Source organism: Coffea arabica, chromosome 4c (genome assembly GCF_036785885.1).
Source record: "Coffea arabica cultivar ET-39 chromosome 4c, Coffea Arabica ET-39 HiFi, whole genome shotgun sequence".
NCBI classification, from domain to species: Eukaryota; Viridiplantae; Streptophyta; class Magnoliopsida; order Gentianales; family Rubiaceae; genus Coffea; species Coffea arabica.
Window position 1 is genome coordinate 9,456,503 of NC_092316.1, and position 25,033 is coordinate 9,481,535.

At 35.2% G+C, this 25,033-nt stretch overlaps 1 protein-coding gene across 2 annotated transcripts in view; it reads right to left on the minus strand.

The window, feature by feature from the left end:
* Positions 1 to 24,372, minus strand: part of LOC113739843 (callose synthase 10) — a 39,187-nt gene extending 14,815 nt beyond the window's left edge. For both annotated transcript variants that reach the window (XR_011813016.1, XM_027267202.2), the window contains exons 1-30: positions 23,973 to 24,372; positions 22,838 to 22,935; positions 22,359 to 22,522; positions 21,681 to 21,789; positions 21,181 to 21,291; positions 20,797 to 20,922; positions 18,289 to 18,378; positions 15,848 to 15,945; positions 15,567 to 15,684; positions 14,290 to 14,418; positions 12,240 to 12,313; positions 12,079 to 12,157; positions 8,591 to 8,683; positions 8,402 to 8,504; positions 8,186 to 8,309; positions 7,917 to 8,100; positions 7,780 to 7,832; positions 6,979 to 7,039; positions 6,730 to 6,811; positions 6,020 to 6,069; positions 4,694 to 4,780; positions 4,450 to 4,535; positions 4,318 to 4,345; positions 2,111 to 2,208; positions 1,891 to 1,972; positions 1,633 to 1,793; positions 1,394 to 1,514; positions 480 to 577; positions 302 to 392; positions 58 to 218 (exon numbers count right to left, since the gene is read on the minus strand). Coding sequence is in view for 1 of the 2 variants with exons in the window: in XM_027267202.2 (XP_027123003.2) it covers positions 58 to 218; positions 302 to 392; positions 480 to 577; positions 1,394 to 1,514; positions 1,633 to 1,793; positions 1,891 to 1,972; positions 2,111 to 2,208; positions 4,318 to 4,345; positions 4,450 to 4,535; positions 4,694 to 4,780; positions 6,020 to 6,069; positions 6,730 to 6,811; positions 6,979 to 7,039; positions 7,780 to 7,832; positions 7,917 to 8,100; positions 8,186 to 8,309; positions 8,402 to 8,504; positions 8,591 to 8,683; positions 12,079 to 12,157; positions 12,240 to 12,313; positions 14,290 to 14,418; positions 15,567 to 15,684; positions 15,848 to 15,945; positions 18,289 to 18,378; positions 20,797 to 20,922; positions 21,181 to 21,291; positions 21,681 to 21,789; positions 22,359 to 22,522; positions 22,838 to 22,935; positions 23,973 to 24,180 (3,167 nt within the window). In the remaining variant the exon portion in view is untranslated. The remainder of the gene's footprint in view (positions 1 to 57; positions 219 to 301; positions 393 to 479; positions 578 to 1,393; positions 1,515 to 1,632; positions 1,794 to 1,890; positions 1,973 to 2,110; positions 2,209 to 4,317; positions 4,346 to 4,449; positions 4,536 to 4,693; positions 4,781 to 6,019; positions 6,070 to 6,729; positions 6,812 to 6,978; positions 7,040 to 7,779; positions 7,833 to 7,916; positions 8,101 to 8,185; positions 8,310 to 8,401; positions 8,505 to 8,590; positions 8,684 to 12,078; positions 12,158 to 12,239; positions 12,314 to 14,289; positions 14,419 to 15,566; positions 15,685 to 15,847; positions 15,946 to 18,288; positions 18,379 to 20,796; positions 20,923 to 21,180; positions 21,292 to 21,680; positions 21,790 to 22,358; positions 22,523 to 22,837; positions 22,936 to 23,972) is intronic.
* Positions 24,373 to 25,033: the final 661 nt, after the last annotated feature.

Sequence of the window (25,033 nt, forward strand, 5' to 3'; positions counted from 1 at the left end):
TTGTAAAATAAATTCAGAACAACAAAAGATCAACTTGTAAGAAATAAAGGTATGTACCAAAATGGCATCATTTCACAGACTGGCTTCGCGGCTGGCATGTCCATAAACAAAGAATTTGTGAAAAACTCCAATCTTCTTCTTGCCTCAAGATTCTTAGGTATATTAGCAGCAGAATCCTTGACTGTGAGAAGTAGGTGCAACCTCTTGACCTGCTCCTTCTGCAAAAATTGAAGGATTGAATCATTGGTTTAATCATAGAGACATCCTAAAAATCCATATATTCCAAGTTTTAAATGCTTACAATTTCAGGATCCTCGGGCCACCCTATCCTAGAAAAGAGCCTTCCTTCATTTCTTGCTCTCGCCAATATATTCCATGTATCAAGCTGCTCCCTAAGCCAAATAAAAGAAAAAAGGTTTTACTCTTTGAAGCTTGTAATAGAAAGTGTGTTACAGAAGCAAAAGTTTTTAAGCACTAACCTTAGATCTGATGATAGTAGCTCATGTGTAACAACCTCATATAGATCAAATATAGCTTTGGCAGCACCTTTTTCCAGATCAGGAGTTCTATTTCGTATCTAACATGACAGTTTAAAAGCTATCAGAATAACATAAATGAGGAAAGATATACTACAGATCAACCTGAAAAAGATGACAATTAAGCATCGCCAGCTGCTTCAAACAAAGAACTATTAATATAAACATGTAAAAACAATTAAGAGCATTACATCAAAAACATCCATTTTCTTAGTTCCACTGCACTATTATCAGTCAGTGTATGGAAAGTAGTAGAGTTGATTGTCAATTGTACAAAGTGACGTACTATATGCACTCTCACAATTGAAGCATGCGCAGAGTATGATTGCCAATATAATTTTGACACAAATAAACAGAAGACAAAAGTTGCAAGCGAAATAGAAAGTATAATCATTGAAAGTGTGCTGTTTCTATGTCACTATTAACAAACACACAGGAAACTTTCTCAAACATTTTTTTCCAAAAACATTTGCATTGAGAAAATGATACTCCACAAAGTTGCAATTTACAGCAATATAAGGAACACATCAATCAAAGTTGTATCCTTAAACTCTTATTATTCCAACATGTTACCAATTCATGTTGCAGAAATAACCCTTAACAGCTTTCTTTTAGCATGAGTATGGGGAAAAAGCAATATGCTAGTACACCAAGCATTTAGAAGAAAAACCACCTATGCAGTATAAAATGAGGATCACTAGGATGAAAAAACACCATGCTGTTTCCATCATTTTTTACCAGAGATATTGCCAAGTTGAATGATGGTAGCAGAAGTAAAAGCATAACACTTCTTATTGGTTACATCAGTTAATCATTCTTGAATCAATTGGTTTCCTTAATTTATAAGGAAAAGTTACCAGCAATCCAGTGAGTGCTGTAAATCGCGATAGAACAACAGGAAGCTTCCTAAGATTAAGAGTGATCACAAGTGAACCCTCCTGAATAGTGTTGTTGATCTCACGAAATATCCTTTCAACCCTGTAATGAATGAATAGAAGGAAACAAGAATGATCTGTAAACGTGAAATGGTAAATATCTAACAAAATAAAACTAAATATGAGCTTTATGCACAAAAAATAGTAGAAGAAAGTCATACCACAGTCTCCCTTCCCCATCAACCAGAGAATGTAAAACTTTTTCAATACTGTTGTAGCACTCCCGAACAGCATATTCCATGTATTCATCCCTGCATATTCTACTCCAGAGGTCTGCTTGTGTATCTTTGCAATCCAGAGCTAAATCAATTGCCAATAAGATCTGAAAAAATACACGGCTTAATAATACTTACAAAAAGAACATCCACCTCCAAGTGCTTCAGTAATTAAGAGAGTAGCATAAAGATAATTGATAACACCTTACTGCTAAGAAGAAACAGAGGCCATTGAACCAATCTAATAATTCCTATGTTGCTCGGCATTGATAGCAAGTCCATCTCTCTGGAATAAAATGGAAACCAGCATGTAGCGGTGGTGGCCAGGGGTTAGCAAATGCCAATAATGAGAATGAATATGGATTAAGAGGTGCAATCATTACACAAGTTTTCAACACCAAGTACAAAAGTGTCACCAATTTACCTATTACTAATATAATCTTCTTCACGTAAGCTTTTGATGATCTCATTCCAAAATGGAGAAAATATAGCTGCATACTCTTTGTTATTATCATGAGAATCCTGAAAGGAAATATCCCTGTTCAGAGCAATAATAGATGCAGCAAAAATAATTTTGGAAAATAAGTTTTCTAATTCAGGAAACATCCAGGACAAGTGCCCTAGTTGTAAAATGATTTTAATAAACCCATTCATCATTTGGCAACAAGATACTAGCAGTGGGTAGGAATTGCAGATGCCCTTGATGACAGGTTAGCATAGCTAAGGACCAATTTATTTCTGATTCTAACTTTTATCAAACGGCAGACAAACCAATTATTTAAAACTCCTGCTAAAAGTTCATGAATCTACTCATAGAAAATTCTTAAACAAATGAAAAAATTTAATCCAACATATTATAAAAAAAACAGCCTTAAGAAAATTATTCTATAGCCATTATTTCGCTTACATTATTCTGGTGACAATTAGCAAGTTTAGTCAGGCATCAGCCATTGAGTCACCTAATTTTCACCATCGCCACAAAAGGCAAAAATATGTATCCTGGGCTGGTAATCCAGTACAACCAACCATCCTTTGCTTATAAGCCAACATAAAACGACTTAAAAAGATTACCTTGCTTCTAGCTGCCAAGCCTCTACTGAAAATGCTCATGAGATACTTTGAAATGAATCAGCACTGATTGGGTATTTTCAAAAAATTTTTATTAAACTTTACTGTAGAAAAAGTTTTTAAAAAACCGATAGAATGTGTTTTCTTCTGATGTTTTTGAGTTTTTATTTAGATATTCCTCCACCACCTCTACCCCCTCCCCCCCCCACCACCACCACCACTCCCTCCCCTCCCTTTCCCACCCCCAAACCCCCCCCCCCAAAAAAAATCCCAGATCTGATAGTAACTGGACCCTGGTCCAGATCCAGTCACAACCAAGGTTGCAAAGGGATCTGGCCACAGATTTGCAGGGTTGAGGGAGGAGATGGGGGGCAGAAAAAGGGGGAGAAGAGAGGGAGAGAAGGAAAGAGGGGAGGAAGGAGGGGAGCGCTGGCGGTGGCGGTCATGGAGAGTGCTGGAGCTGGTTGGGGGGAGGTTGGGTGGGGAAAGTGAGAGAGTGGTGGTGGTGGAAGAAGAAGAGGTGACCATGGCGTTGGTGTGTTTTATAGGTTGCTTTTTGGGAGGTTACTATAAATTTTGTTGGAAAAGTACCTGTTGCATTTTTAAAATTTACAAGAACTAGCAACAAAAACTAGTGACCACCTCCAACTAATCATGCATATGGGCAGGAGGGTGTCCCCCAATGTTCCCAACACAGAAAAAAGGAGAGACAACTAAAAGGATCCTTGGTGCAATTATCAAAATCAGGAAATAAGTAAACTAAGAAGGAAAGCTGCAACTCCAGCAGTTGTATAAACAAGTACAAACTCAGAACAGTTGAAGAACAAGACTGGTTTAACATGCAGTTAAATTCCAACAATAGAATTACATTAAAGCATCCAAATCACAATACTTTGGTGGAGCGGCTCCAAGGACTGTAAAACACTTTTGGAGGTGTCATTCACGTTATTATGATCTACTTGTCATGTCATAACAATATAAATTGAATTAAGATGAAAATCACTTCACTTAATGACCAAAGTATCAAAAATGAACCTAGAGAAGTGGCATGAATTAACAAAAAGTAAACACAGAGAGAAGGAAATTTTAATTAATTGTCAAACATAACAGCCATCTAAAACTAAAATGAATTTTCTAACTGTGGTATGACCCCCAGACATCCTCAGACCATCTTGCCACAAGTTTTATTTAGCTTTCCAAGACTAGAAGAACTGGCCTGGCAAGAGTCACCATGCTGACTCATTTCTTTCTTCCAGTAGCACATGTAGAGCTGATCTTTTACAATGATTGTTAAAGTCATGATAATCTTTAGCTGGAAAAGTCCAAAATATGCAGCAACTAGAAATTGTATTGCAAACAACCCAAGTGCCAAAACAGATTCAAAAAATTAATGGAAAATGCTTTTGCAACAAAACAGATTCAAAAACTTAATGCAGTAATCTACCTGCAACATCTTTCTCATGCCTCATATTCAATTTGACATCTCAAGTATTATTTCGTCTCCAACAAAAATTAACTCAGAGATATCAAAAATTTGAACAAAAAGTTAATGTAATAATCTACCTGCGAATGTTGTCGGTCAAAGGGCATCCTGCAAAAGGCAGCAAAAATATAATCAGCAAAATGATTGAGGTTATAGAAATTCGAACATTGCCAAGGTAACCAGATTCTGTTAGATCAAGACATTTATGCTACCTCTTAATCCGGGAAGAGACCAGATTCTTGACAAAGGCTTCTGGAAAGCTCTCAAAACGTCTATGTAGCATTTGAATTGAACGGATCTACCAAAATAATTTTTTTTTAAATAATAATTGAGATTGCATAAGTATAATGCTAACAAAAGTGACAGTAACATACAGCCACAGATTTCAAAGGCATGACCAAGAAAAATAATTCCTACACCAAAATAAACCAGTTAATTCTAGCCACATATTGGTACCTCTCCTAGACGAGCCCGTGCACCCATCACAGCACCAACAATTGCAGACAACAGAGTATACCAAATGTGAATATCCATGAGATAAATCTGCAGATACAGAAAATCAAAGCAAAAACACAGAAACAACTTAGTACAACCGATAATCAAAGTAGCGGGTAAATTGGCCAAAGAACAAAGCACAACACCTTATGAGGTTTTTCAGCTTATGAGAAAGTTTAAAGCAGCTTTATACATCAGTCTGAAATTTTTCTCAAAATTTTCACCTAACAATGCACCAGAGCTTGTCTGATGGATTATCTCAACAAAGCCAAGCAAGCAGTTAATATCATGCGAAACTGGTAAACAATTTACATTGCAATAGGACATAATACTTGAAAAGTTAGCTTCTTCACATTCCTAAGATTCACAAAATGTGATTAATTATATCATTTCTTTGGAAATACAGACGGATGAGGGTAGGTAGATTCAGGCATTCTTGCGTCTCCACTCACAGGCACTTGGTATCTTGTACAGGGTAATACGTTTTAGATGTTCTCTGATAGTTGTATTTATGTGACTAGTAGTTCATCGATTTGTCCACTACTTCAGATATTATTAATTAATGCTCTTACAGGTTTTAGAGTAACTAGAAGCTGACTGAACAAGAGTACGTGCCCAGACAAAGAGTCAAAACTTTGGTTCCGTATTTTGCAAAACCTTTATCAGAACCAATACCTTCAGCAGTACTTTATTCCAAAGTGAAAAATATGGAGAGGGGATCACTTTATTCTTCTCCAAATTTTCAGCAACCAGAGAGCACTTCATCAAATTGGGGTTACAATGACAGGCAATTATTACTTTTTTCTCTTGAATGTTTTAAATCTTATTAGCAGATTTACCTAATAAGTGCCGGAGAAGGTACACTTAGTGTACCATCCTTTTCATCTCCTATACACCCACACTTTACGCTGCATCATTCTTCTTGTTATCAAATCCTAGGCTAAAAGACACCTCAAACATTCTTTTGTTAAATTAAAAGCAAGAAAAAGTAGCAGACAGAAGGAATTGTTCGGGACTCTTTCATGTTTCTACAGCTGGAAACCATGTACTTCAACAAAGGACAAAAGGAACAGAAGACATTCAGCAGGCAATCCTATCAATACCAAGACACCTATGTCAAGCCATATCTAGCTTCAAAATTCAGATGCTCAAATCCAAGGGAAGCACTTTTGCTTGATCGCACCCCCCCCCCAAAAAAAACCCCAACAAAAAAAAAGGGAGCTACAAAACCAATTCCACATGATTATTGAATATCGGAATAAACAGAATGAATTAGATAATACTCACAGCCACAACAGGAGTCCAAAGGCTAGCTACTGTCAATGCATTATTATTGCCTGCCAAAGAACATGAACAACAATTAAAACAGAGACAAAACTATTCAGGAATCAATTCTGTATCATTTCCCCACAACAATCATTAAATGGGAACAATTAGTATAATAATTCTGCACTTTCATCTGAGCTGATAAGTTGTAGTAACTATGAGGAGCTACATCCCTTGAAGCACCCAAAAAAAAAAAAGAGTAGACTGGTTCTGTAGGTTGTACAATAACTTCTTGTAATATGAAGAGATAATTGATGCCATCTAAATTTAGAAGCATATAATTGTCTGCTTAATCGACAGAGAAGCAAATCGGTGGAAGCTATAGCAAAGATTTAAAAGAAGAACGAATTTGGTTCCTCTTCTTGCTGAGATACAGAAGGCAAAAGCAGAACCAGATTCCTTGAAATTTGGTGACAAGAAACACAGCCTTAGGGTTAAGAAAAAGGCCCAACCCCTCCCACCACCATATACAAGACTAAGCATTAATTGGCAAATCTCTTTTTACACCTGTATAGCAACTCTGCTCAAGGTATATAACTCGATAAGATGATAATGACATGAATAAATAAAATTATCCAAATCCACCATTAAGAAAGAACTACATTAAATGGGAAAAAAATATATCCAGTTCGAATGAGACAAATAAATGATAAATACATAAAATGGCTTACTCTTTGATACTAGATCATGCCACGAGTATTGCAAGGATGGAAGTTTTACAATGATATTGGTCGGTTCAACTAGTGGTTTAATCTGCACCAATTAACAACAGAAGAATAAGGTGCACTCTTCTCATCTAGCCCAGCACATGTAAGCGATAACACAATATCAATTTTGCATATTGTGAGTCAGTGTCTGGTCTATACTTTATTAATCCAGATATCAAGCTTTGAGTGTCAAGTTCAGGGAAAGTGACTTGCCTGAAGAAAGTATGCAAACGTGAACTTGCAAACAAAGATTACCAGCCAGAAAAGCACATATCTGCAGCAGCACAAAACACAAGTAACTCAGCATTGCAGCACTATAACAAGACAGGCAGTGGTGGAGAATGAGTTACATCATGCTGCATTTGCACATCTAACCATCCATTCATGTAAAAGAACGGCAGTTTTCACATAAAAAGTTCAACCAATGAGAATAACATGGAGAAGCTGAAGAAATGCTAGTTTGATAGCACAAAGTGGAAAACCATGAGAAAGCAATTTTAAGTCCTGTACTGCCTCCCATTCTTTACCAAACCCCGGGTATATTAAGCATATAACTTTAAGTAATGGAACCATTCAGCTTTTTAGGACATAGTCTGCTTTGGTTTTATCAAAAGCAGCAAGGGAAACCATTCACAAGACATAGTCCTCTTTCAATTCCTTTTTCCTTTGTTGTTTGTTAGGTGGTGGAAGATTTTGTAACCAAGAAATCTGAACTGAAAGCAAATTCTGGAACTCCAATGTATTTTATTCAGAGACTTGAAGCAGGTAACGGATGTGATCCATGGAAATAACTAAAGCATCCTTTTGACAAGGCAAGATTTCACATAGTAGTAGACACATTTCATTGCAACAGAAAGATAGTAATTGTACCAATAGAAAACTCGTGACCAAAACTTAGAGAAAACAATTGCATGCAGTAAGGCCAGAACTACAGTCTTGTGTATGTCCAAAATAGGTTAAAAAATAAAAAAACCTAGGCACCAAAACCAAGGTCCAAAGAGGAAAAAAACAAACCTTAAATAGTCAGTTGTTTTTTCAACAAGACCTCGGCCAACAAAATATCGCTCCTGTCAATTTATTCAAGCACAATAACAATTGGAATGGTTCAAGAAAAATTTGAAGTGCACTATTGCTCAGATCCATACTGTTACCTGATAGATCCACTTGAAAAACTGAAAGAACGACTGATCAACCATTTCAGAAAATGTGTGACACGCTGGTATTTTCAAGAAGAGGGCCAAAATAAGTCGTAGTCCAGCATAAACGCCTAGAACCAGGACATATATCCGAAAGTAGAGGGGATCTGCATTTTTATTTCTTTCCTGCAAAACTTTTCTGAAATTTGGTATAGGTTATCAGCAACAAGTTTTTGCATCAGCAAATATAGTTGGAAAAACTAAAAACCAGTGTTTAGACTCACATATACACATATGTCACAAAGACAGAGCTCAGACCCCACCAAAAAAACCTAATAACAAGCCTTGAGATAGCCATGGCTCTTGCCGTTGTATAAGCACCAAACATAAGTAGGACATCCAAAGAACCTATGAACAGATCCAAGCATGCAACAGTAAGTTTAAGATCTCACAACTGATCAAAGAATTTAAATTAGAAACTGTAGCAGAGCATAACTTACTTTCCACAAAATTCATGATTGCAAATGTTGGACCCACACTAAGTACTGTCTTGAAAGTATTGAGATTAATTTTTCCACCATTAAAGGCAATAATGGTCAAGATCTGAAATCAGAGTATTCCAGATTATGCAAGGAACAATCAAACATTCAACATCTCATAAAAAACAAAACACTGGATGTGGAAATGACCTGAAACATTACAGCCAAAAATATCCACATACGATGAAAACTTTGATACAAGTGAAGAAAAGTCCGATGCTCGACAAATGTGCTTTTACCTGTCTGCACAAGTAGATAAATTAAGACAAAAGGTCAAGTTATGACATAAAGATCAAGCAGAAGCTAAAACATTGCCAAGCATAAAATCATCAGTGTTAAAGTGACTCAGTATCGGATGACTAAATGAACTTCCCAGGGAACTGACACAGTCCAACAACTCCAATGTTAATTCCAGGGACAAGATGATATAGAACTTCAGGCTCCATAATGCTGGTTAACTACTAAGCTACAGCTCTGAACTCTGTTTTTTATCGCAAATAATTTCTGTACTGTACAACAGCATTTATTTAATTAAAAGTGGGAGTTTGAGTCAGGTGATTTAGATTTTTGTTTCCTCAATGCCCTCCTATAAATATCAATGGCTGTATTATGTCTCCACAATTGAAAGCCCCTTCTGTAATTTTCAGGCTACTTCTGTAATACCAACATTGAGGTTCATTTTTAGGAATATAGTTCTGTTTAATTAAATTTCCTTAATTTTATTAAGGGATAAAATTTTAAATTGAAAGGATATTCTTGAGGAAGAAGTTTTGCATAGTACACATCAAACAAGAATGCAAAAATCAGATATAATATGGCTTTTAGGTTTGATCATTTTAAGAATTGGTATCAGGCAACAAGAACAAGAAAATTTCTTGGCAAGACAAACACGTGAGGCTTTGAAACCTACCACCATGGGTAAATACTGTTAAGCCGTAACTCCTATATCTATAGATGAACACAGGAAGAAGAATTAGAGTCTTAATCTAATTTTGAAACCTGTATCAATATCTTTCTTACTAACACAATTACTAAACTGGTAATTGAATTTTTCATTTTGACATTCTTCTGTACTTAATTTGAGTTATGACAGCCTATGAAATTCTGCGTCAGAGTACTGGGTCTGCACTCTCATATTTGTAATAATAGAAAACAATGGCTTGATAATCAAAAGTTAAAGCCAATTCAATATTAATTAATTGATAAAAGATTCACGTTTTATTTGAATTTGCATCGTTTTTAACTTCCTCCGATATTACAACCTAGTAACCAGTTATAAATCAAGCCAATCCTCTCCACAGTCGAACACTTATCCCAGTACAACTATTTAAATGGAGTTCTGATCAACTGCAGTTGAGTTGCAAGTGTGAGCAACTTAGTTGAAATAAGTCCACAAAGATCATCTTCTTGGTGGCCTATAGTTGCAAAGGGCGACGCAGATATTATTGCAAACTAAAGTTTACCTTTCCATTTGTGGTCAGTAATCATACAATTTGTGCTCACTTTATAAAATTGTCACTTTCAGATAACCGTTTAGCAGTGATATAAGGGATATAATTTTGGCCCAAGATTTCTAGACTTAATGAGGTGCCTTTCATCCATTTAGGTTGGACACGGACTTGTGATGGCCTAATTTGAACTCAATCTAATTCAGCAAACAAATATATAAAATTCAATGCATACATTTTCAAGATACTCAATCCTTGATGCAGAAATCACCAGCAAGCGAACATGTATATATTGTCAAATTCACCAAAAACCACATAAGTATAAACTATAAAGTGTACAACTTTGTGTCTGAAAGGTCTATATTCAATGAAGTAAAATACATAAGATGCTGAGGATATTTTGGCTTGCTCACTATGTTGTCTTAGATGTCAACTGCATCACATTAGTCTAGCTAAGTTCATTTGGAGAGCATAGGCAAAATGCCTTGCCTATTTAGCAAGACAATACTCTCTGACCAAGTCAATTTTCTAAACCATTCATCGGCTCACAGGCATTTACTTGGAGCAATGAGCACGAATATTGGAGCACAAGCCACCTCAAGGTTGCACTAAGAAAATCAAAATTCAAACTTTTTCTACGCAGAGCAACTTGCAGCATTTAAAACAAAAGGAGAGCAATGAATGTGAAATTAATTATTTATCTTTTTCTGTTGTGTGATCAGAAAAAAGTTTTGCCTCCTAACTCTCCTTTCTGAAACAAGCACAAAAGTCAACTTAGTTCCAGTTTACCTTTATGGGGATATAACATGCCTTCCAACAATTTGGTTTTCTGAGATGGCCTTTGAAGCCTATCAAACTTTACTCAACTTCTAAGAAACTTTAACAAAGTGAAATTTTTTAAGCAACGCTATCTTAACAATATATACTAGCTTCCTCAGGGGCACAGACACAAATATAATTTGCTTTTAGGCAAAATTTTACACAATGATACTAATTAATGTTTAAATCTTTTCATTCTTACATCAAAATGAACATAATGTTTCAATGCCTATTGAGATTTAGTGTAGCATACTTGATGCTAAACTATATATGAAGTCATTCAACTATTTTTCCCATATGATAGTAAGTTAATTCAATTTAGGAAAAATGCATTTAACTTTTCTTAGTTTCTTGGTTGCCTTTTCTACAATTATACCTGAAAACCTAGGTAAAGTTCATATTCAAATTAAGATGAGCTATATGTGTATAAGATGTTTTAGATTATCTAAAATTCAAAGTTTTAATGATTTCCCTTCTATTATACAAATATTCCAAGTCATAGGGAAATCAACCATTTGATGCATCGACCATATATTTAAGGTTAGGGAGAATATCAATGAAATTTAACCAGAAGTAACGCAATTAAAAGAGTGGAAAAGGATAGGCCAAATGGACAAAATACAAAGATAACATTATCTAGGATATAATTTAGAATCAAAACAGGATTTTTGTACACATGAAAAATGAACCTTTGTCGCATGAAATAACTTTAAAACTGTAATTTTAATAGCAAAATGTTTGCACTTTGTTGCAATAGAATAACTTCAGTTTGCGTTTGAACATAACTTCATTATAACTTGGCAATGGTTTTTCTTTTATGGAAAAAGGTACTGTTTACACGAAAATGTTACCAATTAAGTAAATAAAATACACCCATTATTCAAATGTTAATAAATTTCAACCCAAAAAAATACATCTGTATTTTCTTCTTCTTACTAATCTCACAGGGTAAATATACGCAAATTTTCATCACAAAAAGTGACCTGTCACACATGTAATGCATGTACGCTCAAACTACTTATGTAAAGCAGCTAAGCCAAAGGTTTAAACAAAGTGATTTTGGTTCATAAGCTGCCATTAGGAACTCAGCAAGCTAAGAGAAACAACATCAACTCTGAGGAAATGATGCATCATAGGTGCAGTAGTCATAATCTCAATTCTTCCCCATTTCCTCACAATCAGAATTACCCATGACACAACAGAAGGAAAAAATAATTAAAAAAAAAAGGAGAAAAGATTAGTTCCCTCTTTTGCTTCCAACACATCTGAAAAAATTAAGGTTATGTGCAAATAGTTTATGATTTAAATACTCAGATGACACAACAAAGAAAACATTGGAGTATGGTAATACTAATCATGGCTGATACCAACCCTTTTCCGCCCTTTAGGCTCCAACAGGAATGAAGAATCTTTCTTGATGGGCCAGCTCAACTCAAAGCAAGCCGGAGACCTATCAGCAAGAAACCATAGATGAAGCAGAGGCAATGAAATCGCATTCAAAAAGTCCACAATAATATCAAGAAAAATCAAACCAGAAATATTCATTGAAGTCATCATAGTTCCGCCACTCTGAATGGGCTTTCCCAGTATTTCCTCCTTTTGCTTCCTAAGATGAAGAAAATAGAGAACAAACACAAATGCAGCAAAGAAAAACAAATGAGTGTTTGGCAGAGACTTAAAAGGGGACTTTAACAGATGAAAATCGTTTGAACTCAAATTCAGAAAACTTATATTTCACTTTCACCCCATAAAAGATGATCGATCAATGATATTCACATACACTGTTACAACAGTGATTGCCTACAAATAACAAGGAGCAACTAGATATGAACCATATGAAAGTTAAATCCCATAAATGCCAAAGACGGGTTTCCATGACTAATGGTAAATTTTAAGAATTCAACATTTATGCGCATATAGGCAGCCTAAACATGACACAAACATCACATATTGACGAGGGAAAAGAGAGATCTGCTTTACATTTTTATGTTATTAGCATCAAAATTTTGACAACCACATAAAAAGAGCTGGTACCAATTGCTTACACAACTATAAAGTCATTCAAAAAGCCACAAGAATTATAGACTTAAAGTAGTAAATATATATCAGCAAGAGCAATGTTTTTAGGCAGCATCAGACTGGCATCAAACTAGAGCTTGATCAGGAAAACTCCTTTTAAAGCATCTTGCAAATAGAAAGATAGTAGGTGAAAATAAGACAGCATTAATTCAACTTAAAGTTGCCAAGATCAAGTTGATATTCCTGATTCAAGTAAAACTGAGTGGGCCAATGGCTGGCAATCCAACATAATAAAGTACAAAGCAGAACCATTTTCCTAGAATCAACAACAATAAAACAAAAACAGTTTTGGTTGTAGCCAACGTCCATGCAGCATAAAGTTTGGTGCCCATGATACTGAGCTTTTGCCAAAAGTACTTCTAAATGATTAAAGCTCTTTTAAAGTGTTTGATTTGATAAGCATCATTTTGTAAATTCAGGATAGGGTTACCGGTTATTAGAAGCACTTTCAGTACAACCTTAAAACTGCTGCTTTTTGAATAGCTTTTCTTTTTTTAAGAATTACAAGTAAACTTCGCCTGTTTTATCATAAACTTAAAACTAGGACACAAATGTATTTTAAAAATTCAAACTCAAGCAATATCCAACAGAAAAAGTACTTTGGCCAATAGGCTCCCAAACAACAGGACTATGAACTTTTGTGAAGCACTACTTTTTTTTAAAAGCTCAAGCAAAAATTGCTTTAGCATAAGCCACTGCAATCCCAAATGACCTGTTGAGCTCCACCTATTAGCTGCTGCAGTAGGTATTAGGAAGTACATATTTGGTTTTACAGGAAAAATTGTTAAATGTCAAAGCTTAATCAGATGAAAGGTTAATTACATGATTATGGTGTGCAAGCAGCCTTATATTCTAGTAAGCCTCATTCATGCATAGAGTCAGTAGATCAAAACTAGAAGAATACAGAGAGAAAACATCAAGTAGAGACCAACAACAAACCCAATGACCCCTATTTTATTTCTTCCAATTAAGCAGTAAACCTTATTCTAAAACAAAGAATGCAGAAATTTTAAAAGGATAAACCCTAAGCATTGTCATTGTAAAAAAATTCTATACACTAGATACTTAGCACAAAATCAGATGAGAGATTTTTCATGATCCCATTATACATGAGAGGTAAATCGAGACCAGTATGAATAAAGAAATTTTTATGCTAATAGCATACATAAGAAAAATCCAAAAACCAATATGCATGATCCCTTCATGATTCAACAGAGGAATTCTTTCAAGGGAGCGGGATTACACAAGAATGAAGAGGACAATACTCGGAGTAATATCAACAAAGATTGAAGCTTACAGCATTCATCCACATTATTCAAGGCAGATACGTTCCACAACATATTTAAGTTTCAATAGGGAGCAGGTAAAAATAAATTTCCACACAACACTTCCAAATTCAAGCTTTAAAAAAATATCCGTAATTCAACAAAGAAACATGTCTGATATGTGCTTTATGGCTATATCTCTATAGAGATATAGCCATAAAGCACAAAGTTTACTTACCTCCTGCATTATCTTATATATAGGACAGATGACTTGCTCGAGGTAGGACACCACACCGTCTTCGTTTGTAAAATTTGAAGCAGGGTGAGCTTCTCCATGATCCAAGATAGCATCCAATTCCCTAGCCATCTGCATAGATTCTCACAATAAATAAAAAAAGCCCATGCACGATAAGCTCCCCATGATTTTTAATGCACAATTATAACCAGTACCGAGTTTCAGGATGCTAACTTTATTACTTTTTATCTCATATTGGAAAACATGCAACTGGAAGACTCTAAAGACAAATAGAAATGAGGAATGGAACTGAGTCAGAAGCAGTATCTCAATTGACCAAAAGTGGATTCTTTCTTACTATCCTCAAGATGCTCTTCTTCATTCTTTTCAAACTTTTACCATTTGTGACAAGAAGCTTTGCTCGCCGATATTTAAAAATTGTATCAAGAGTGGCTGGAAAAGAGGAAACAAGACCAGATATAATTTGATCATTGTGAACAAATCCAAAATCTTTGTAGACAGAGCCAACCATTAGTTCCCAACCACAAGGTGAACGGAATCCAACACATAAATCTGGGATTCAACTTGTGTTACGGACACTAATAGGAACTGAACCATTACAGCAAGGAAAGATTTGATCCAGTGGGTGAAGAAAAGGCAAAAGTTGGAACAGAAATATCATTTGATTCGTCAATCCTCAAAAAAATGAATAAGCAAAGTTCAGTCACTAAATGACAAATGGGAAATTTATAGAAAGTTACAGTCCCCACCATGGATGCACCCACATGCCTTCATCGATGTTGTTTCGTGACCGGAAGACCGAGAGCTTTCAACTAGAGATCTTCCTCAGTTTCGATTTTAGTGCACTTATTTGACTTATTTGATTAATATCCCACAATCGTCTATACATATAGAACATGTAATAGCAAAATTTCATCAAGTCAATTCCATTGCCAAAAAGACAAGGTGAACACTTCATGGATTTACCTCACAAATTTCAAGTTTGTAAATTTGATGGTTCAGAACTCAGAACTGAATTTAGACTAGGATAACAACTATCACCATCATACATACTAGACCACAGAGAGAGATAAAAGTGGATTTGGGTCTGAAATGCCTCGTGGCATCCGCAGACAACCTGGTCCAAATCATGCTGCCTAACCCACAGTAATATTCTTTAGGTCCAACAGAAAATCTTTAGAACCATAGAAACAGTAAAACTCCTAACAAAGCATGTCACCCAAACAAACAGCATAGCAAAAAAAGCATGAAGTACTTACATGGTGGAATATATAACAGATACATTCAGGAAGAAATCGGACATTTGCTGCTTCACCCCATATGCAGAAGTACAGAGAAACAAGAAAAAGCTGCCTGTCCCTATTGATGGCTTCCAAACTGAAAGAGAATAGGCTTAGAACTGATTACTGGCACTATAAGATGAGAATTATCTTATCAACACCACAAGTGCAAAATTTTCTTTACATAAGCAGACTACATGAAATAAGATAAATCTACTAAATAAAAAGGCTACAAATTCTTCACAGGGTGCAAAATACACCTATTGTACACAAGACGAATCCGCAAATATCTGCACCATTTTATGTAATTATCCAACACCTTCAAGAAGACCTCTTTTACAGCCTTTTCATCAATTTTCTGCAAAGGACAAATAATGGATTACCTTCTGTTACTCAAAAAGCATAAAATAAATTTGCACTAATGAAGCAATGGAATCGCATGTAGTTTATATCAATTGCACATGATATTAATAGATGGATAACTAAGCATATATGAAAAGGGCAAAAGGGATTTGAGGTAACAAATGAACAGACAAACAAGAATTCAAGGAGACTAAGCAACCCAACTACGTGCCTGTTTACCAATCCATTTTTGGACACAATCAGATTTCCGAGTTGAATAGGTTTGGAAGGTGTTTTGCCATTTGCTGACCGAAAATGAAGACATGAATCAACATCAAAAGATTCTGTTTCAGCACTTCTTTCAGGCATTTGCTCTGAAATATCCATTGACATTTTTTCCATGTAGCATTTTCAAAGGCTAGATATATCAGGAAAATAAATACTTTCTCTTTGTAAACATTGGCACTGTACCGATTCTATAAACTCAAAATTGAACTTTGGTACCAAACAATAGCCTAGTATTCCACATGAATATCTCCTATGAGCATTGAAACAAAATGTCAACCATTTCACACTATCTAAACTTAAAATTTGTGCAAATCTCATGTCCAGATTATAGCAAAGGCATGGCTCCTAGATAATTAATTCTCAACTTTTTTTCTTTCACAAGATCTCTTAATTCTGTTCAATCTGCTTTACTGGGTTTTCAAAATTTCATCCCTTGAAGCAAACACTTACCTAGATAAAGTTGGTGAATATCAAAACATGAATACACCGAATGAGCACAAAAAAGTATGAGATGCTCCTAATAAAATCTTCCTTTTTAAGTTTTTTAAGCGTGAAAATCTAAAACAGAGTCCTAACAACAACACCTTGAAAAATTTCCACCAAATCCCTTAAAAAAATAACTATCAAATTACCAAATTCTCAGTTTTTGAACTTTGAATTTGATTATAAGACATCTTGACATCAGAGGGCACAGAAAAAAGATGACACCACTAAGAGTCAAAACATTTTTACCATGCATATGTGCATCAATTGAAAGACAGTGGTTGAGCTGAAGAACAAATAAGTATACATATAAATCAATGTTTTGATGGGCGCCCCCAAATAGGGAAAAAGAGGAAAAAATCATAAAAATAGCTTTCTTCTGGCCCCATGCAGATCCATTTTTCTGTTTTATTCTCGAGCCCAAGATTATGTTCAAGAAAATATTGCATAGATGAAGAAAACGCAGATTTAAGTTCAAGGGGTTTAGATACTGGAACCACATATGCCTACCTTGCATGCAAAGAGACTGCTTATATCATACATCAACCTCAGGTCTCAATTCAAAATAAAGCAACTTTACATTTACTCCAACAATTGTCCTTCAAATGAAAGATGTATGATTACTAAAATATTTCTTTCAAAGTAATATTTCGCAAATGCTTGGCTGAAACATACAACATTCCATCTCAAAGAACAGTATATCCAAAAATCTTATGGCAGAGGGAATTCAATAAAAAAATTGAAACATGATATTGTGCGAACCTTACGAAATTTGTTCATGCAAAACAGAAAGATAAACACCATGCAAAGTATGCCCCCAACCAAACAAGATAAGATTTATACACCCAAAAGATCCCTTGCAAACAACACCCAACACAATTACCAAAGGCTTTCAACTGTCAGAGAGACCATTCCTCTGATGTTGCACCATTATTCCAGAGAAACAAGAGTGTTGACAGTCTTAACAGTCCCAAGCAAGACTATGATGCAACACAAATGATGTGCCATACTTAGGGTCTCTCGTACATAGGATATTTAATGCCCAATCCTAAATTATCAACATTTCATGATCATGAAATACTTCCATGTTCGAGTTTCATTGTACATTTTGAGAACTTCATTTCTTTCTCATCCCCACATCTTTACATGCAAGTGAGAGTTATGAACAAAGGAAGTACACGTCACCATGTTAATGATGCCTAACATCCTGAACAGCATATACCATGTATTTGACTAACAGCAAGCGACCTTCTAAAACAGGGTATAAAATAGCAAGTCCATTCCTTGAGCAATAGAGATACCCCTTCAGCAACTCTGGAAGCTCCAAAATACTAGGCCAGGAACTACTGTATAACAACATCTAACATGTACCTCAGTTCCCGCCGAACTTTACTACCTTAAAAATGTAAAAAGCAAGAACAAGGAGATTTCCACATTTGCATGCAAATATACCAACTGAACTTCTAATTAAATCAGGATGATAACAATATCAAAATAGCATGAGAAAGTAGACCCGAAAATTAAGTGCATTGTAAATGAAGGAAACCAAACAAATAGATAAATCTTCAAGGTTAACAGCCTAACTCACAGGATCAGCTTCAATAGGTAAGCTAAGTCGTGACTGTGCATTGGCTAGAGCAAGGACAACATTCTCACGCTGATTCCTTAGATTGTCTTTCTGCAAATAAAAAACTTTAATCATTATTAACAGATGAATATGTAGCACAATAGACATTGCAAAAGGAACAAGTCACATAAAAATGATCCTTATTTCCTAAACATCAAAAGACAGCAATGGCAGAGAGATTGAATTAACAAATTGTTGATCAAAATCGCATCTTTTTGCCCCAAAATGAGATTATGTGCAGCAGGTTTTGCCTAGAACACAAAAATGCTAATTCTTAAAATAAAATCTCTCACAACCTCTATAAGATGACAGAAAAAAGAAGTAAACCATAGATTAACCTACTTAGAATCTATCGCATCTTTATTAAGAAGGAAGGGATCTTCTTTGGAAATAAGAAAGATCATCTTATGATTGTCACAGTATGACAATCTTACATTTCAGTTGTATCAATACTACCTTTTCTCATCAAGTTCAGTGGGATACTTCCAAACTGTCGGTAATAAACAAACTCTAGCAATTCAGCAACCAGTTCCTTAAATTCATAAGCATGTTTGTTCTGCTGTGGTAGCTCTTACGTAAAGCCCAAGTTGAATAACGTTTAATACTCATTTTAGCACTTAAAATGAAACCATTAAGTAAATGGAGAGATGGATAATGCTAATCATTACAACTTTAAAAAGTTAACTCCACATCCACTTAATATCAGTTAAACTTTTCAACTAAATTTTGCAGTTGTATTTTATTACATCAAACTTTTATGTTTAGTACAGTGCACCGATTATTGTCATTTATTACATGGTCGAGAACAATTTTGGCAACATATAAAAATGTCCAAAACAGAAAACTATTAAATGAGCCACAATGGACTTAAGCAATAATTAAGCCTGGTGCATTAATCAAGAATATAGCTCCAATTCAAATTTTAGCTTTACATAACTTACCGATGGGAGCTTAAAAATAACTTTTTACTGTTAACTGACTGAACAAAGTAATGGCCTGCTCATTTAGTATCTGAGAAAGCCTAAACCTGAAATGCTTAATCAACTAATCGATGAGCCAAGCTAGCCATCGTTGAGCACAGTTCTAAGGTTTGTTCCGCAAAGACCAATGGATTGGCAAGGACTCTTTAAGCAAATCACTGCCAAAAAAATTGATCTATCGTAACTACATACAGACACTTATCATTTTTCTCCTGTCTTGGTCATCTAAATTTCTCTTCTATGTTAGACTTTTCTAGAAATCTCACAAGGAAAAAATCCAAAGAATCTAATGAGACCACCGAAATCTATAGTCTTGATTCTTGTAGTTAGAAAATGATGCTGGCCTTTTTCCTCGCAGTAATCCTGCACTTGGTAGATTCTAATATGATCATCCTATTGATCTAGACAAACTGATTTGGAAGCCAATGGTTCCAGCATACATCAAAATTTTCACAACTGTGATGCTTCTAAAAAAATTACTCATCTAGATTTATGTAGAATGTAAAAGCAAGCAAAACAAACTGATAGGCACCTTTCAACCTGTTCTAAATAGGCCAAAGGTTTTAGAAAATTCATCCAGTACTACTCATGAAGCATGGCAATGTATAGAAAATTTGTCAAAATTTACGAAAAAAGGTTTCAGAGCCAGGGAACCAAGAAACAATTTCATTGCAATGTACCTATTGAAGATTATTCTGGGTAATTTGGAGAGGGTAAAAAATCTATAGACAATTAGTCAAGCTTGTGATGCAACCATGAAAACTTCTGTCTTCTCACCAACCTTTGAGCTGCAAGGACTTCCAACAACTACACAAAATGGGGAAATGAAAGGAATCTGGAATTTTTTCCATAACCTTGAATTTGATTTCTTTGAGAATTTTAAGTCATAAATGCTTCTCTTTTATACTTCTTGGTTAAATTTCTATCCATCATCTTATAGAAATCAGCAGTTGAAAAAAACATCTCTGTTAGAAAGTTGATATGTTTTTTTCCGCTTCTACTTGTTCCGTCCACTTGGAGAGGCTTTTTTCACCAAAAAACAGTAAATAAGGCAAACAAGACATTAGATGAAGCTACTGCAGCTCTTCCTTTTGAGACAGTAATTAAGCTTGACCCATATCTCATTTCCTCTGCAAAAAAATAGTTCAATTTGAACGCATCTAATTTTCTAATTTTCAAAAAAGATGCAGAAGTTTATAGTTTCAATGGATTCCTACAATACAAAATCTTTCACTGGAAAGTCAGCAAGATGTGAGTGAAAAATTACATATTGTTAGTAGCAAATGACAAACTACTTGTAACCTTTCAAAAATCACAAAGATTAAAAAGAAAACGTGATATGAGGTGGAAATTCTTTCATAATCACACAATAACAGGACGTATGAAGCATCCACATTGCTGATGACTCAACATTTGAACCTCAATTAGGAACAATAGACAGATGCAATCAAACATTTTTATCTTATGAGATGTAAGAGAAACACCAAACCTGAAAACCAAATACATGTTCCAAAAGATCAAACATGTCCGGATCCCGTTGTCCAGAAATCTCAAAATCATCTGGAAGCTGAGGGAACTGTTCAGTGTATTTAATAGCCGATATAGCACCTCGTACCTAGACAGAAAATAAAGAGTAACCAAATTATTCATTAAAATACGGTAACATGTGATAATCCCTTCAAATGCCTCCAAAACATAATCGATAGGATGACTACATAATACGGTTTACTCAAGATATAGCCAGTCATTAGCAACATGATATCATCAAGCAGAGTTTGCTCTGACACTAAATCATACAATAAATGCCAGCACTAAAAAAATAAAAAAATAAAGAACTCCTCCAGTTCTTTCTGCCTTTCAATTCCCAGCTTACCTCAGGGAAAAATCCAATAGCATTGGTTAATACGGGTGCTTCCAAAGGGATGATATTGTATGGTGTGAGCTCCGCAGATAAAGTTGCATCTGACTTTTTGATCCTTCTTAACTGAAGTAAAAACGCCAAAAAGTTTAACAGCATAACAACGCCAGAAGAAGAGAAGCCATTCAAATCTTAGCTACATATTAAACATACATATTACCAGAAACTACTAAACTAGCTTTCTTTGAGGACTCTATAAAGACCAAAAACCCAACCACACATGTATATATTACCGGTGCTTCATTTAGCAAGGTAATCAGAGCTAATATGTTTGCCAAAAAGGATGATCAGCAAAATTTTAATAAGCTGAAGTATGGATGCAGTGAATACCTAAAAACATACACTTTGAATACAAAAACCAACAATAAAAACAGATATAGCTATACTTTATGATATTGCACAAGGAAAAGCTTCCTGATTTCACAGACAAAAGAAATAAAGTAAAGCATAAGTACCTCATCCTGAATACGCTTTCCCACTCCTTCAGGAGCATCTTTACTTAATGCCTCCATCACTTCAACTAAAGCCTTCAAGGTGGCAATGACCTTTCTCATTTCTGATAAGCTAAAACAATTTGATATAGATAAATAAACTCAATTACTAAGCGTATTACAGCTTTCGTGAGTAAACAGAAGCTATCTATAAATGAGTTCTGAAAGAAGAATACCACAACATTCATGCATAAGAACCACACAAGTTATACTTGAGATGCTTCAAATAATAGCAAAAAAAAGCAGGTATGATATTACACCTCAGATTAGTGACAATACTCTGCTATACTAAAACATAAACAAAAGGACAAAATATACAATTCTTCTCTATTATCAAATACCAAATCCTAGTCTTTGTAGCAAGGTTTCTCAACTACTTAACTTTCATTGAATATTCAACCACAGATACGTATTCATGCCCAATTTGAAATGTGCAAACTTACTCCAAATTTCACATCCTCTCAGTTTCTCATGTCATGTGAGGCAAAAATATCATCCATATTTTAAAACGCAAAATCAGACATATAGTGATAATCATGATTCCAGAGTACCATATTGGGCAAAGGTCTAATTTGTCAAGCCATCATATGATAAGATGCAAGTAAAATTGAGAAAACCAAGACAAGCATATGAAGGACATACTCTCCAAGATTAGCACTAAAGGTTCCAGATTCACGCCATTTTTGCTCCTCTTTCTGGATATCGTCTACTCTATTTCGTCTTTTGTAGCGCTGGTAAAATTCCCACAAATGTTCAATATCACGACTACGATCAAGCGGTGTACCATCCTTCCTGGCAAGTTTTTGCTGCACAAATATCAACAGTTTCATCACATTCTCAACTTTAAGAACTCAAATCCTAAAAAGCGAGGCTGAAAATATAAAAGCAGTCCATTGCGATACACCAAAGTAAGCCAAAAGAACAATATTCCAACAATTATTCTCAATTTCTCATAAGTCTACATATCCCTGCAGAGAGCAAGGTTATTGTTCACCACTAGCACTATTCCTTTTATCCGTGCATACCTGCATGTATAAAGGTTACATAGCAGCAAAAATCTATAAATTATTTCCTTTAGAAAACATAGAACCAATCTAAAGTGTTCAAACCCAAGAGCGTACCTTGATGACGGACATTAAACCAGTCTTAAACTGAAGAACACCTCTACCATCGCTGTTGGGATCCAAATTCTGGGCCATGGAATATGCCTGCTCACAGACTAAACAAGAGCAGCATCTCAGAAAACCATACAATAAATTGCTCAATCACTTTTAAGAATTAAATTCCAAGGCTTTCAGAATATGAGTAGACATCAACGATAACAATGAAACACACTGTCAATAACAATGACAGCGGCCATTATGCTGTCATTTTATATTCTATTGAGAAATGAAACACCCATCCATTCCATAAGTGATTCCATACTCACCAAAACCAGAGTCAAAATCTTTTTGTACCAGAAAGCAGGATAAATTACCAGCAGGCAGACATAAAAATTACTTGTCATCTCTACATATGGAAGATCCAAAGGCATTCTTTCTGATACATGATACCTAACAATCTTCTGTTCTGATGACGAGAGTTTCAAAGTATGTGACCCCAAAGGACACATGGAAGAGCAACTTCTTCTAAAGCAATAAAGCACAAATTTTTCTCAATGCATGTAGAACTACATCCTAAAAAGTAAAACTTAAGAAACTACACCCTAATTGTAAAAGAAAACAGAATCTTTAAGCTCCAAGTTGCCATTATGACTTGTCAAGGTTAAATTTTCCCTTGTACTACGACACTTCTCCTTGCAAAAGCTCATTCCACAACATCGATGCAATCCATACTATAACAAGCCATTCATCTCTCATTTACTCCTATTATCAGCCTCCATATGTTTAAATCTGCCAAGCACTATTCCACAATACAAGATCAATTCACCACTACGTGCTCTTCTCAACTACTTTTGCAATTATCTGATTTTCAAATTTTTCATTGAGCAGTTCTCGTTCTATAACCTGGTTAAGCTATGGTCATACTACAACATTCAACGCGGCAGCTATAAATATCAGCAATTCTTCCATATCATACATTCAACCACTTACAACTCTCAATTCTTCTACTAAATACACTTTAATGCATCTAACACAGGAATAGACGCGAAATAAGTCTTTGATCAGTATAATAACTCAACATTAGGACTTCAAAATCATTAATAGAAGAGCTGGAAATAAACAAATTCAAGATAAATATGAGCAAAAGGCTTACGAATTCTGGAAACATTAGGGTCTTCCGATTGAAGTTCATCGGCAGCTTGAAGAATAGCATTGACATTGGTGGTTCGTTGAAGAGAATCGGGGACAGCGCCGGCAATGCCGCTGGAAGTTCGCTCGTGTCCCTGGCCGGTGACCCGCAGCCGTTCTCTCCTCAGCGTAGCCCTAACCAGCCTCTCCCAATTATTGTAAACCCTCGCCATTTTCTCTCAATCTCTCTCCCCAAAAGTTAGCAAAAGAAGAAGAAGGAGAAACCCTTGTGGGGAGAAGAAAGAAAATTGATTGGGAAGATGAAATAAATCGAAGAGGTTTTGGAAAATGAAATTAATTTCATTTATATTAACGGTTGGATTTACGGATCTAAGGATGCTTACAGGAGAAGTAGTGGAGGAGATGGTGAAATGAATTTGAAAGGGCCATTTTTATTCAACACGGTCTGGGAAATGGGTCGGATCCAGCGTGATTTCCCCTATTTGGAATGTACACCACCTACTTTTAAGCTTTTGTAGCAAGGCCCCAGGAATTTTAGTACTTTTACATCCAATTTGAGCATGAAAAAATTAATAATATTCTTAATTTTCCTTATCCACAAAGCATCATGAAGCCATTATTGGTTATTTGTATTTGAAATAAGGTTTTTGCAGGAGTCATGGAATTTAGAACAGGACATGAAAGGGGGAGACATTGTATGTAGGAATAATTTAATGATCTATTTCAAATTTTTTTTTATTGAGGATTGACCGAAATATATGTGAGAAAACTTACGTAGTATAAATTCAAGTTAATTGAACTTAATCTATGATTATTAGGTGTGATTTGTACTTTGAATTTATTTATTAACAATGAATTTTTCTAATATGTGCCTTAACCACACCTAAAAATAATACATAAAAGAAAAGGAGTGAGTGAATGAGAAATCTTTCATGCTCCGGCTATTTTGCCTTTCCTTTCTGTACAATTTTAAAATGTTAACTAGTTTTAGGGGTTAGGGTTAAAAGATAAACCAAACTATTTGATACTTGATTCGAGCTCAACTTAGCGGGACTTCGTTCAAAT